The 13,842-nt window shown below is 31.0% G+C and overlaps 2 protein-coding genes across 3 annotated transcripts; both read right to left on the bottom strand.

The window, feature by feature from the left end:
- Positions 1 to 236: 236 nt before the first annotated feature.
- LOC120206448 lies at positions 237 to 2,783 on the bottom strand. Its single transcript, XM_039206095.1, has 2 exons — positions 2,641 to 2,783; positions 237 to 1,462 (listed from the first exon to the last, which is right to left on the bottom strand). The coding sequence occupies exon 2, from the start codon at positions 1,021 to 1,023 to the stop codon at positions 385 to 387; it is 639 nt and encodes a 212-aa protein (XP_039062026.1). The 5' UTR covers positions 1,024 to 1,462; positions 2,641 to 2,783; the 3' UTR covers positions 237 to 384.
- A 4,337-nt stretch (positions 2,784 to 7,120) lies between these two features.
- Positions 7,121 to 8,930, bottom strand: LOC120206442 (beta-carotene hydroxylase 2, chloroplastic-like). 2 transcript variants are annotated; one of them, XM_039206089.1, is made up of 7 exons: positions 8,405 to 8,930; positions 8,263 to 8,322; positions 8,118 to 8,189; positions 7,905 to 8,039; positions 7,699 to 7,824; positions 7,531 to 7,587; positions 7,121 to 7,428 (listed from the first exon to the last, which is right to left on the bottom strand). In XM_039206089.1, exons 1-7 carry the CDS (start codon positions 8,801 to 8,803, stop codon positions 7,174 to 7,176), a joined length of 1,104 nt encoding a protein of 367 aa, XP_039062020.1. In that variant the 5' UTR covers positions 8,804 to 8,930; the 3' UTR covers positions 7,121 to 7,173. The 2 variants fall into 2 exon arrangements, with proteins under 2 accessions (XP_039062020.1, XP_039062021.1); XM_039206090.1 differs by having other exon boundaries at positions 7,247 to 7,402; positions 8,405 to 8,909.
- Between the last annotated feature and the right edge of the window lie 4,912 nt (positions 8,931 to 13,842).

Genomic DNA, 13,842 nt, shown 5'->3' with positions numbered 1-13,842 from the left:
ATTTCTAGAACTTGCAATACAAATTCACTTTTATGGATGTACCATACCATATTATTACAATGTTGTTATTTATGGCCATGTTATTTGTAACGCATCGAGATGGTTAGCCAATCCCATTCATGCCTTAAAAAGCGTCCTCAATATAATTCATGTCGATAAAAATGAAAAAAGATGGGGAAATAACAATGCCAAGAAACAGACCATTTGACATTACGGTCAACACGAGAAATACATAATGCCACAGAGTTCGATACAGAAGCAGCAACAAGAACAGACGACTGACAAAGTCATAACAACTATACACAGATCCATTTATTCAGAGAACCATAAGCAAAGACAGCAAACAACATGGCATGTTGTAACATAAACAGCAAAATGATTGGCTTAGCCTCTCAACATTCTGTTGAGAACGATAGCGTCTACGTCTGTATCCTCTCTGATCTGCAGTGCAGAAACAGCCTGTGCTGCGATAAGATCAGCTGAAAGTCCGTCATTTCCCCAGCCCTTATTTTCAAAACACGACGCATGTAGATCCCTTCCACAAGCTCCATACGTGAAAGACCAGTCACCATTTCCAAATGCAGACCACTCACTTCCACCTCCGTATGCATTAGTGACCCACCCATCACGGTTTGTGTTTGCCTGGTGGGGAAGGCCAGCTCCCCAAGCTCCCCCTCCACCCATAAATAGATTGAAATTACTGCCACAATCCCAACGGTTGAACCCCTCTTCCTTGTTCAGCATAATCTCACCAGAATCACCGGAGTCTTCACCAAGAAGGACATGCAGAGCAACAGCCTCAGCAATTGCAGCACTATCTTCATCAAGCCTCTGCTGTTCTTCCTTCTTCTTCTGCTTTTTCTTCTCTAGTTCAGAGCGGATGGCAGCAGAAGTTGCAAGGGCTTTCTCCAAACGCCTCTTTTTCTTTTCAGCCTGTTTAATACGATCGAACTCATCCTTCACCTGCTTCTTTTTTGCTTTTCTCACTACTGGTTGCACTTTATTGCACCCCTTGTTATCCATTGAAACTTGAAGCTTTTAAAAGACTTCAGTTCAGATTTTTTTCACTATCAAAAGTTTCTAGATCATATGCATTTCCCTATAAAGTTATCTTTTCCTCTTTCACTTTGTTCCTTGAAAGAAAAACTTCGATATTGTGTATTTCTAAATAATTCTCTTATGGAGAACTAATATGATTATATAAACTTAGGCTACACAAACTCAGGCCTGCAAGAATACCTCATCTTACGGACGATGCAATCCCAAACAGAAACAACAGGAGAACAGAGAATCGCGGAATGGTATACATTCAGAGACTCATCCCTTGGCATCATCCTTCCTAATTTCCCACAACCCTTGCTTCTACCCATCTTGTGCACACTGATAGAACCAATAAGCTTATCCCTGTCGAAGACCGTCGATAACACTATTTCAGTTCAAACAACTCACATGGCCCTCACCACTGTAGTGAAAGAGGAACAACATTTTCGTCATCAGAATATGAAGCTAAACTTCATTGCAAAATTACATTAACCATTATGCATGGATATAGAGGCACATAATGATATAATACAAACAAAATATACTAAGACAAACATAAATTGCAGTGTTCGCTAATAAAAGCTCAACCAGGAAGCTTCTTGGAAAGAACAAACAGATTTAACTATCTGATTGCTTAACCTAATTAAAACAATCCAGCATCCATAACCTAATTAAACAAAGGACATTTACATGAACCAGTCCAAGTTAGCATGGAAAACTAAGGTCACCTTCATTAAATACTATCATATGCAAGTGAGATGAAGAAAATTTCAGAAAATTAACGATCCCATGGCTTAAAAGCTTTGCAACTATGCCAAATGCATTAAAAGAAACAATAACAAATAATCAAGGTCTCCTTCAATAAATACTATCATATGCAAGTGAGATGAAGAAAATTTCAAAAAACTAACGATCTGATTGCTTAAGATTTGAACAATCTAAGACGACAACAGAAAAAGAACTGAATATTAGAGTAAAACGTTAGTCCGCAGCAGGTCGTTGAATTTTGTTGGAATATGGTAGCCTAGTAGTTATTAGTGAGCTGTAAATAAACAGTCAGCTAGATACGCTTGACACACACTGAAGGCTTTGTATTTCTTACGTAATCTGGTTCAATAACAAATTAGTTTTTCTCAGAGATATTTCCCAGCGTTTTCTCTATGCTCTAAGGTATTTTCCCACTGTTTCTTGGACATTCTTGCAAATTCACTAATCACTAGAGTTTTCTCGCACCAACGAGGAAAAGAGTTTATTAGTAGAGTTTCTTCAATTTTACCATGTTATATTCATTCGCAATTTTCATTTTCCAATCCTATTTCCCTCAATTTCTTGCAAACCAACCAGAAGCAACAACTGGATTTATCCTATTTGTTTGTATTAAAACCTAAATTTGGTTTGAATTTGCATAGTACCGTCATTGAAATCACGCGATCCACTTCAACAAGATGCAACAAAAAATACAACAATAAAAAAAACTACTTTGGAAGAAAAATCGCTACCAGATCCAAATATCTATTACTAAGAATCAAACAAATCAAAACCAAGGGAAGAAACTTCACCGCCAAAAGAATCAAAGAAGATTTACATGAAGAATCTAACCTTATCCAGAAAGCTAAAAAGATAAACGGATCTCCACCGCTCCTTTAGAAATAGCCAAAACAGGGAACAATAAAGAAATTATTAGTAACGAAAGAGAACAAACTTTGTTTGGAAGCAGAGAAAATCGGGGAGAGAGAGTGAGAATAGGGCGAGAGGGGGTTAAAATAACCGGGCGGACTCAGCGAGTGGCAAGCGAACAGAGAAGGGTAATCGGTGTCTTCAGCCAATGGTAATTCGACACGTGTAAACTTTTAAGGGTACATCTAGAATATCTGACTTTTTCTCCTCGGCTGTTTTTGGGTTGGGTACAGTGTGTACATTAAGTCTGCGGTCACGGATGATATCACGCCACGTGGGGACTATTGCGTAATGGACCGTCCCTTAGCGATATGGGCCAAAATTGGATTAGACAATAACAACCGTCCGATCAGATTTTCGCCGACTTTCGACGGATGGGATTATAGATCTGGAAACGAATTATGACACGGAAAAGAGTGGAGTTTCGTAAAGAACAACTCCAAGCCTCCGAGTGTAAAACCGTAAAAATAAACGGACACCACCGGGAGTCTCCGAGGTTAAAACCGTAAACATACACGGACACCACTGGATTAGAAAATATATAGAGGTATATGTGTGATTATAATTCACATGAGACTATATGATCAAACAATCACGAAAGAAATAAATTGAAGTGAGCGAATCTTTCCTATTATAGATATATGCGATACTAAATTTAAATTAATTGATCGATAAATTAAATATCAATAATTATATTTTAAAAAAATCCGATTGATTCATTTAATTATTCAATAGTTCAAGAGTTTGGGCTTCAAAATCTGGGTTTAATGGACTGAACATGATGCTATCTTGTTGTTTTTCAAAGGGAGTGAACTGAGGGGAATACAAGATTGATATCAATTCATTTAATCGTAAGCCCACTCAAATGTTTATGGGCTTCAATGTACATATTAAGTTTTGGCAAAGCTGGCCCAGTACAGCATTTGGGTTTTTTTATTTAGCCCAATAGTGCACGTAGAAGTTTATTTTGAAATTTACGATATTTTCTACTGTGACATGGAACTCGTCACGTTGAAGTGACAAATTCTAATAAAAAAAGTATTCAAACTTTTTAACTCGATGTGATAATTTTTAATAAAAAAAATTGTATTTTATTAGAACTCGTCGCTTCGAAGTGAAGAGTTATATGAACTTTGTAAAAAATGCAGTAGATCCCAAAATAAAAACTGATATGCCCTAATAGAATAAATAAAAAACCCCATTATCTGGGCCAAAAAGAACCTTAAATTTTTAGGCAAACTACCCATAAGGACACTAAATTAATGATTTTAATTTATATAACCACTTAACTAAATCATTTATCAATTAGGTCACTAAACTTTAAATTTAGTTTCAATCAAACCATCTATTACTAAATGTTAACAGAATTATTGATATGATAGTTAAGCAAATTAGTATAATATCATATTTGATCCTTATTATATCAATTAAATTTTTATTTTAATTAAAAATAATTTAATAAATTAATCTATTAAGATAGTGACACATGTCACCATCTTATTGAAGAAAATATTAAAAAAAATGGAAATGAGGTTACTAGAAATTGAGGAAAATATTATTATCTACTAATCCATATAATATTTTAAAATAATATAAATATTTTTTAGTAGTGAATAACATTATTTTATACATTCAATATCAATATGATATTTTAATAGTGTTTAAAGAATTATTTAAATGTTTAAAATACATTTGTATATAAAAAATAGTTAATTATATGATATGTCCTCAAACTATGATTCTTATTTAAAATTAGTTCTTAAACTTTCAAACACTCCAATTTCATCCTCAAATGATGACTCTCGTTCTAAATTAGTCCTTAAACTTTTTGATCTTATAATTTCATACCCAAAAAATTCAAGGACTAATTTAGAATGATAGTCATAATTTAAAGATAAAATTTAAATATTTAAAAAAATTAAAGACTAATTTAAAATAAGAGTCACATATTGAGGACGTAGGATGTAATCAACTCCGTACAAATATAACTACATAACGTATTTTGTTTTTGTCCCATCTATCAATTGTTTTTTTTTTTTTTGACTTACAACGACAAGATATGATTGGGGATTATAAAACAAAAAGCAATATTTAGACGTTGGAATTCGTTCTCTTATTTGTCGAACCAAAATTGGATTCACCAATGACTTGTTTAAAACGCAACAAAATACTTTCACGATTTGGACATTTATGCAACATTGAACAACTGAATTTGAAAGCTCCAAGTTTTATCCAACTGTAGATAGTGGACTTCTACTTTTAGCGTTCGGCGGTGCGGTGGCATTCCACGTTCGTCAAACAATATTATACACTTGTCAGCCAATCATTTACGCACATATAATTTTAATGACTGCATATGAATATTGTTTAGTTATGTATTTATTTATATATGCACTGCATTTTATCTATATTTTTAATTTTCTGACTGTCGGAGGTCTTTCACGGAAGCTACTCTCAACCTGGCGTTGGGAGCAGCCTATTACCCTACCTCCCCTTACCCCATACATATAGGAATTGGATTTTGTTGTTGTTGTTATTGTTGTTGTCAGCCAATCATTTAAAGCCACGTCATACAGAATATAAATATATAAAATCACTGTAAGCTAATGCATTTGAAGTTATGGTCCTATGGATTCTTGCTAAATTTAAATTCGATCCGTATGATATTATCAAATTAAATTAAAATAAAATTTATAAAATGAAATATTAACTCATAATATATTTTACATGTATTTATGTTGACTTTTTCCGGTAATAAATCATATTGATAAATCTTTTTTGTGGTAACGGAGTGCGAGGGCCACTAAGCTTACGGTTCAATGCATTACTTGATAGCTTTTGGGGGGGGGGGGTCCTGAATTGGGAGATCGAGCTGAGTTAACACGTAGCCCATGAAATGGAAGGAAGTTTCAAGACAAAAATCATGATCACCAATGGCAGTGCAATCGAGTCACCGTCCATTAACACTTGTTTTCATCAAGTTATATTCGGTTCCGACAAGATTCGGACACAACATTTTATATCGTAGTGAATTTGAAGTTATAAAATTTTAAAGGAGATAAATAATTTTTTAATAAAATTTATATATAAAATATTTAAAATATATGATAATTTTAAATTTTTATAGTCGACATGCAATTAGGTTTATTCATAGCGTTATTAAATAAAAAAAACCACATTTATTATTTTGTTAGAAAAATAACCTCAAACAACATTAATTAAAATAATACCTCCTAAACTATCATATAGGACTATCTTGCATCTTACGAAACACGTTTTAAAGATCTCATTTTCTACTTAACGCGAAATCTATCAACTTTTCATAAAATTTTATTTAATTTTTGGATAAAAATTAAAGATACAATAAATACATAAAACTCGTTTACGGATTTTTTTTAATTAATACTATTTGAAAATTGTTTTCCTACTGAAATAATAGAGTTTTTCATTTAATAACGCATTTATTATTCTTATCGTCGTCGACCTTGTTTCTTGCCGTCCTGTCTAAAGCGAGGCCTAACCCTTTTGGCAACTTGGTCAAAGGCAGAAATAACTTAATGGCGATGTGATTAGCCACATCTTTGAAAATGTCAAGTTTTATTGATGGTAATATACTAAAAGGTAAGCTACATATTTAGTGTTAAAATTATCAGTTTGATAGTTTTAATCTGTGTTAATATTTAAATTTTTATTTTTTTAAAACTATACCTGATATTATTTTTGTTTTATTTTAATACATCATCATTAAAAAACTAACGCGTTTAATACATAAACTATCAATTTTGATCCGTTTTAGTACCTAAACTTTTTAAAAAAATTAAAACTTAACTTTAAATTTTAATTGGGTACTAAAATGAAATAAAAACAAACTTTAGGTATGATTTTGAAAAAATAAAAGATGATGTACTAAAACGGACTAAATCTGATAGTTTAGGTATTAAATGCATAATTTACCCTATATTAAATCATTTTCATTATTTTATTTTTCAATAAAAGTATTTATTATTAACTTATCGGTAATTATAAAAATATAAAATTATATAAGTGAAAAAATGAACATAAATACTTAAAACAGTTAGGCAGAGCTCATACTTTCCAGATTCACGGATTAGTATACCTTTAGTCCAATTGTTATGTTATTAATTAGATAATTAAAAGGTTAATCTCATTTTCTAATATCTTTCGGCTGAGACCAATCCCAGCTCTCTGACATAATGCATTGATTAATTCGATTTTCTCGATTAAATCATGTCTTTCGATATTTTGAATAAACGTTACGATTGGTCAATAAATAGGGTATTAAAGATTTTTTATATACACGATGACTCAAATCTTAAACATTGTTTAAGCGATATCAAATTGTTTACCACTTGAACTAACTCCGTCAATATAAATAGTATATTCAATAAGAGATTGTACAAACTTCATAGGAATTCATTGAAGTGGTGGGAAAAATCATATGTACAATATTTGGTATTTCATATCAAAAGAAAGGTAAAGAAAATTATACTTATACACGTGATCACCACCGGCGGCGAGTAGGAAAACAAAGAGTGATAAAACCAAAATCATTTTCCATTTTCCCAGTATAATTCTATTGCGATTCATCAACTCTTTTGCTTGATTTGATTCTCCTGTTGATTTCTTTCTCCAGTTCTTCAAGTCCTCCCACTTCCTCCAACTCCTGTCCCCAATACCAAAGACGACTTCATATTTTGCGCATTGATTATACAACGTTAAGATGATTTGATGGCATGTTATTATTTGATTATTGGAAATAAAATAATTAAGAGAATTAGACAGCTCAGTCACCTTGGGTCCTAGAAACAGCCCATACGGGACACCTTGGAATTTTTCTGAATGGTGGAGCTGAAAATGCCAAACATCAAATCCAGACAAGATCAGAACTTCGAATAAAAATCAAAATAAACAAATAAATTGTTTTATTTATGTATGCATAATAATAAGAATGTTATTAACCTGGTGAGCCGCGGCAACCTTCCTGAAGTAGGGAACGTTGGCTATAGGCCCCACTTGGAATCTCTTATGCACCAGACCGTCGTGGACGAACATGTAAGCCATTCCGAACACAGTAATCCCAAGTCCCTGCACCCAATAAAAAATATGAATATAATTATAATTTATTAAAAATATGAATATTAAAGACAGGGAAGAGGGAGACTTACAGCACCAAAACACAGACCGGGCACAAGCCCTTTGTTAAAGAAACCATAAGACAGGAGAGCAATGGCCGGGACAGCGTTGATAATGGCGAATACATCGTTTAGCTCGAACGCACCTTCTCTTGGCCGGTGATGAGACTACCGGAAAATAAATTACGATAAGTCTATTCAGCAAGATTAGAAATTCGAATCGTAGAATTGTGAATGGAGAAATACCTCGTGCATATGCCACAACGACGCATGCCAGAGCGCTCGATGTGCCCATCTAGCCCAAAATTCCATGCCCACCTGGAGAAGAAACCCCGGTTTCAGATTCCGAGGAGGTGAAGAGAGTTTATGAGGAAATATGAATCGAACTTACAGCAGCACCGACTGACAAAGCAAATGTACCGAACATTTCAGAAAGAGGAACCTCTCCGCCCTGACAAATATTGAAAGAACAAGACGATAAAGGATTGGTAGTGTAATTAAAAAAACAAAGGGGGAAGGGAAAGAAAATGAACCTCCATTTGCCAAGAAAATCTATAATAAACGGCCAGAACAGCCATGGAAGTGATACCGAAACTAGACATGACAGCAGCGACAAGGTAAGTGAACCTTTCGGATCTTTTCCTAGCCAATTTTTCAGCCACGTGGGCGGGTATTAGGATCCGCGGGTCGATGTTCGGGTTCCCGACATCCTGGGACCCTTCTTCTCCGCGGTTTACGACCTGGGGTTCACCGTGTTTTTGTTCTCCCAACACAAAGGAAACGGACAGCGAACTTGTCTTCCTCCGAACGTCGACTGCTATCCTTTGGGGATGAACTAAAGGGTTGAAAATCGGCGTTGGGTTCGGTCTATGGTGTGGGGAAAGTAACGAAAGGAATGGTTTAGGGGTCACGGCGGCGGATAGGCCAGCCATGTAAATTAACCGCGAGAAACTGAAAACCTAAAGCGAGCTCCGGCGGAGGAGATGAATGCAGAGGAAGAGAGATGCGTCGGTGATAAAGATTGCGGAGTTTTGGTTCTTTTATAGAGTGACAAGTGCGCGAAGACCACAACTTTTCTGTTTGATTTTGGTGTCAACTGTCGTCAATTGTATATGTTTTAATTTATTGCACAATTAAATTAAAAGTGGAAAATTACAGCATTGATTCTTCTACCAGAATTGCCACTATGATTCGTTTCCAAACGTAACACGTGGAGTTTATATACCGACTTAGACTAGTGTTGATTTAATTAATTTTACACGGTTTTAAGATTTTATATATAATATTATTTGAAGTGTATATATACCATTAATATTTTAACACATACAAATTAATTACTAGTTGATCTAATGATAGTATTAGGTTCATCGAAATATAAGAGATTAATCAATTATTGACAAAAATAGAATATGAGAACCGTTTTATTATAAATATCTATAATACTCAATTAAATTTAATCGATAAATAAATTAAAAATGTTTTAATTCATAAAATTTGAATTTAATTATATAATTATACTACTAACGAGGCCTTGGTTTAAGGAGAAGATTGAAGAATGAGAACCTTGATGTTTCATGTTTTACAGTATACTCCAAATTTAGGATTTTAGTATCATGTTAGTTTTGGTATAGGTAAGTCATCAAGTGGTTTGGATGATAAAAATAAAAATTATCTTTTTACTAAAAAGTCTTTGATTCAAACAATTATACTACTACTCAATTATAACGAGCTATCTAAAAATAAATAAAAGAATATTTTAAATATTTTAAACGAAACCATTTAATCAATATCCAATAATCGAAAGAAAATAAATTAATGTTGAATAAAGTATATAAATGATCTTTGACTATAGAGTATTGTTTTATTAAGTCCATCGACTATTAAAAGTTATAAAATTGTCAACCAACAATTCATTATGTTACAGACTTGTCATTTTCCACTTAAAATTGACAATATTTTGAGCTGAACGTTAACATATTAATTGTGATATGATAAAATTATATCTCATAATCTCCAATGACTATCATATCTCAGTCATCATGTTATCGTCTGACTTAAACAACCGTCAACGTTTTAATGAAAAAGGGTGAGTTTGGAATATAATGAATAATTAGGTGATCATTCTGTGACTTTTAATAGTCGATGGTCTTAACAAAGTAACATTCTATAGTTTGAGGACTATTTTGTAACTTTTAATAGTTAAGAGATTTAATAATGCTTTATCCTATAGTCAAGGGACCATTTGTGTACTTTACCCATTAATGTTTTATAACTGTATCAGGAGTCCAAATCACAAGTAGGGAGGAGAAAAGGATAGGTTGCGCAGGTACGTGGGGCGGCGTGTACAAATGTAGGCGAGGCCCCATCTCATTCCAACCAAACCAATTTAAATGGAATTCTTGAAAGAAATAATAATTGACCGCACAAAATCGAATTAAGGTTCGTGTATTTGTCCTGCCACGTGACTCCCCGGTACTTCGGCCTAACTACCTATCGGAACCTTTTTGGACATGTTGTGGCCATGTGGGAGGTGTCCATTGGGCACCGTTTAGACACGATTTCTCCTTTTAGCCGTCGAGTCGAGCACATGGGCGAGAGGTTCCCTCCAGGCTCCACCCACAGAATCCTTGCGGATCACAATGTACTTCTAGTTCTATGCCACACTTATTTTGAGCATAGTTAGTTAATAAACTAGTTTATTTTAAAAATTTTTGGGTTTATTATAATAATATAATTTATATTCAAAAGATTATCAATTATTTAATAGTGAAGATTAAAACACTCGTACAGATGTTGTACTTGAACACAAAACCTCTAGAAAAACTAATCATTCTTTAAGATTTTAACTGTTGAGATCGCTTAATTCATGAACCTTATGATAGTTACATTTAATCTTATTAATCATATAATAATTTTTGTCTAATACTAAGCTATTTTTACCTAAAATAAGATAAGACGAGTTTGTCACTCTCGACGAGCATCGATGAACACTACTAAAGTTTAGCACCATTAATTTAATTTATAAAAATTTAAAATTCTAAATGACTCAACGTATAATTATAAATTAGTTAAACATATAATTATAAATTAATTAAAATTTAAAGGTAAATTATTTGAAGTAAATGGCAAAATATACTAGTGACCACCTAACCATTGCCCATTTTCATTTTGACCACCATTTTTTGGAAATTTTGTCAATCAAGTCACTCAACTATTTAAATGCATTCAATTAAGGCAATTGTTGTTAATATTTAACATGTATGATGACGTGGTTGCTATAATATTTGGTATAATTACACATTTGGTTATTGTTACTTATATATTCTATCAATTTGGTCCTAATTTTAATAAATTAAAATAAACTTATTTTAATTGCAGATAAGTGTAATAACATATAAAAAATAAATTAAAATAAATTTAATTACATGTGAGTGTAATAAATTAAAAATAAATTTAATAGTCCAATCGGATGGTGACACATGTTATTACACTTATATGTAATTATACCAAATGTGTAAATAAGTTTATTTTAATTTATTAAAATTATGACCAAATTGATAGAATATATTAGTAACAGTTACCAAATGTGTAATTATACAAAATATTTTAACTACCACATCGGCTTCTTTGTTAAATATCAACGAAAAGTTGCTTAATTGAATGCATTTAAATAGTTGAATCACCTTACTAATGGAATTTCAAAAAGGTGGTCAAAATGAAAAGTTCAAATAGTTAGGTGGTCATGAGTATAGTTTACCCTTTATTTTAAATAATTTACCCTTCCATTTTAAACTAATTTATAATTATCCGTTGAGATTTTAAAATTTTATATTTTTATAAATTAAATTAATGATAGTCATTGTTAGTTGTGCTCATTAGTACTTGTCGAGTGTCATAGTACTTTTCAAATAAGATATTGAAAGTTAAAAAAACTTATAACAAGAGCCCAAAGCTAAAATTCAAAAACATGGGCAGCAAGGTTCGGTTTGCAAGAGCCCACACAGAATAAAGCGGTGTAAACGCCTTTAATGTATTGCCCATATCAAGAGAAGGATTTGCAAGAGTAGCCCAAATAATTTTAATATATTTCCAAATTTAAATGAAAAACAAAAAAGAATTATTTAGGCAAATAATAGGATAGAGTTATGATCAAATATTAAGAAAAATAAACTATTTAAGTTTACAAAAATAAAAAATTATTAAGTATTTATCTAAAAAAAATGAAAAAGGAAAAGACATAATTTTATTTAAATTAATAGGACTTAAAAGAAATCCAAATTAAAATTAATATAAAAGAAATCAAAATTAAAATTGATCAGATCAAAAATTGATGTACTATTAAAAATTCGAATAGAAGTATAGAACTTAAGAGTGTTAAAAAATGTCCGACCTAATTGATCCGGTTTGTCGACTCGAATCTAAAAAATCAAATGATTTTCTTTAAAAAATAGCCCTACCTCTGATTTTCCCTGGTATTTGGGTCGGGTCTCGGTCTAATTTTTTTATAATTGGGTACTTAACCCAACCAAGTAATGTTAATATATATATATATATATATATATATATATTAGGTTATTAATATTTTTACCTTAAAATTAAATTTAAATCTCTAATTTTCTCTTAGAATTTTAATATGTAATTTTAAATTTTATAAAAAGTTTTTATTACTTTGTCAATATGAGATTAAAAAAAATCCACTATCAATATTAATAACTTTAATTTTTTTAGAAATAAACTTTAATACATGTATATATATCCAAATATTTATCCTTAAAACTAATTGTAAATCACTAATTTTTATAAATAGATTCTATATAATGAACTTATGTATTTTATATGTGATTTAAAAAAATTAAAAATAGATGAACATGATACACGTGATCCGAAAATATGGGTACCCGACTATCAAGTATTCGAATTTAACATCACGTACAAAAATATACTATCTGGAGAACTAAATATCCAATATTCCGGGTATCCGAAAATATGGATATCCGATTTTGAACATCTATGATTGAACCAAAACAAATACAGACTGACTTAGCCTTTGTTTGTTTTCACTGTTCCACCTCTTCAAACCTTTTATGTCTGCGCCGTGCAGACCACACGCAGATATTAGGCTTCGCAGACCGTTTGTTTTTTAGAAGACAGAAGCTCTTCTAACGTCTGTGCGAGCTCTTCTTGGTGCAGACATGATTTTATGTCTTCAAAGGTCTTCAAACCTCTTCAAGAACAATTATAAAATATGATTATTTATTAAAATAATTTTAAATAATTTAATAAGATTATTTATTTTTAAATAATTTATTATAAAATATGGATTGATTTATTTTAAAATATTTTATTAGTATGGATTGATTTATTTTAAAATATGGATTGATTTATTTTAAATAATTTATTAGTATGGATTGATATATTTTAAAATATGGATTGATTTATTTTAAATAATTTATTAGTATGGATTGATTTATTATTGTAGTTGTATGGATTGATTTATTTTAAATAATTTATTAGTATAGATTGATTTATTTTAAAATATATATTGATTTATTTTAAATAATTTATTAGTATGGATTGATTTATTTTAAAATATGGATTGATTTATTATTGTAGTTGTATGGATTGATTTATTTTAAATAATTTATTAGTATAGATTGATTTATTTTAAAATATGGATTCATTTATTATTGTAGTTGTATGGATTGATTTATTTTAAATAATTTATTAGTATGTATTGATTTATTTTAAAATATGGATTGATTTATTTTAAATAATTTATTAGTATCGATTGATTTATTTTAAAATATTGATTGATTTATTATTGTAGTTGTATGGATTGATTTATTTTAAATAATTTATTAGTATGGATTGATTTATTTTAAAATATAGATTGATTTATTTTAAATAATTTATTAGTATGAATCGATTTATTTTAAAATATGAATTGATTTATTATTGTAGTTGTATAGAT

Source organism: Hibiscus syriacus, unplaced genomic scaffold (genome assembly GCF_006381635.1).
Source record: "Hibiscus syriacus cultivar Baekdansim isolate YM2019G1 unplaced genomic scaffold, ASM638163v2 tig00013773_pilon, whole genome shotgun sequence".
Taxonomy (NCBI): domain Eukaryota; kingdom Viridiplantae; phylum Streptophyta; class Magnoliopsida; order Malvales; family Malvaceae; genus Hibiscus; species Hibiscus syriacus.
Note: the sequence above shows the minus strand (reverse complement) of the source record. Positions and strands in the feature narration are given on the sequence as shown.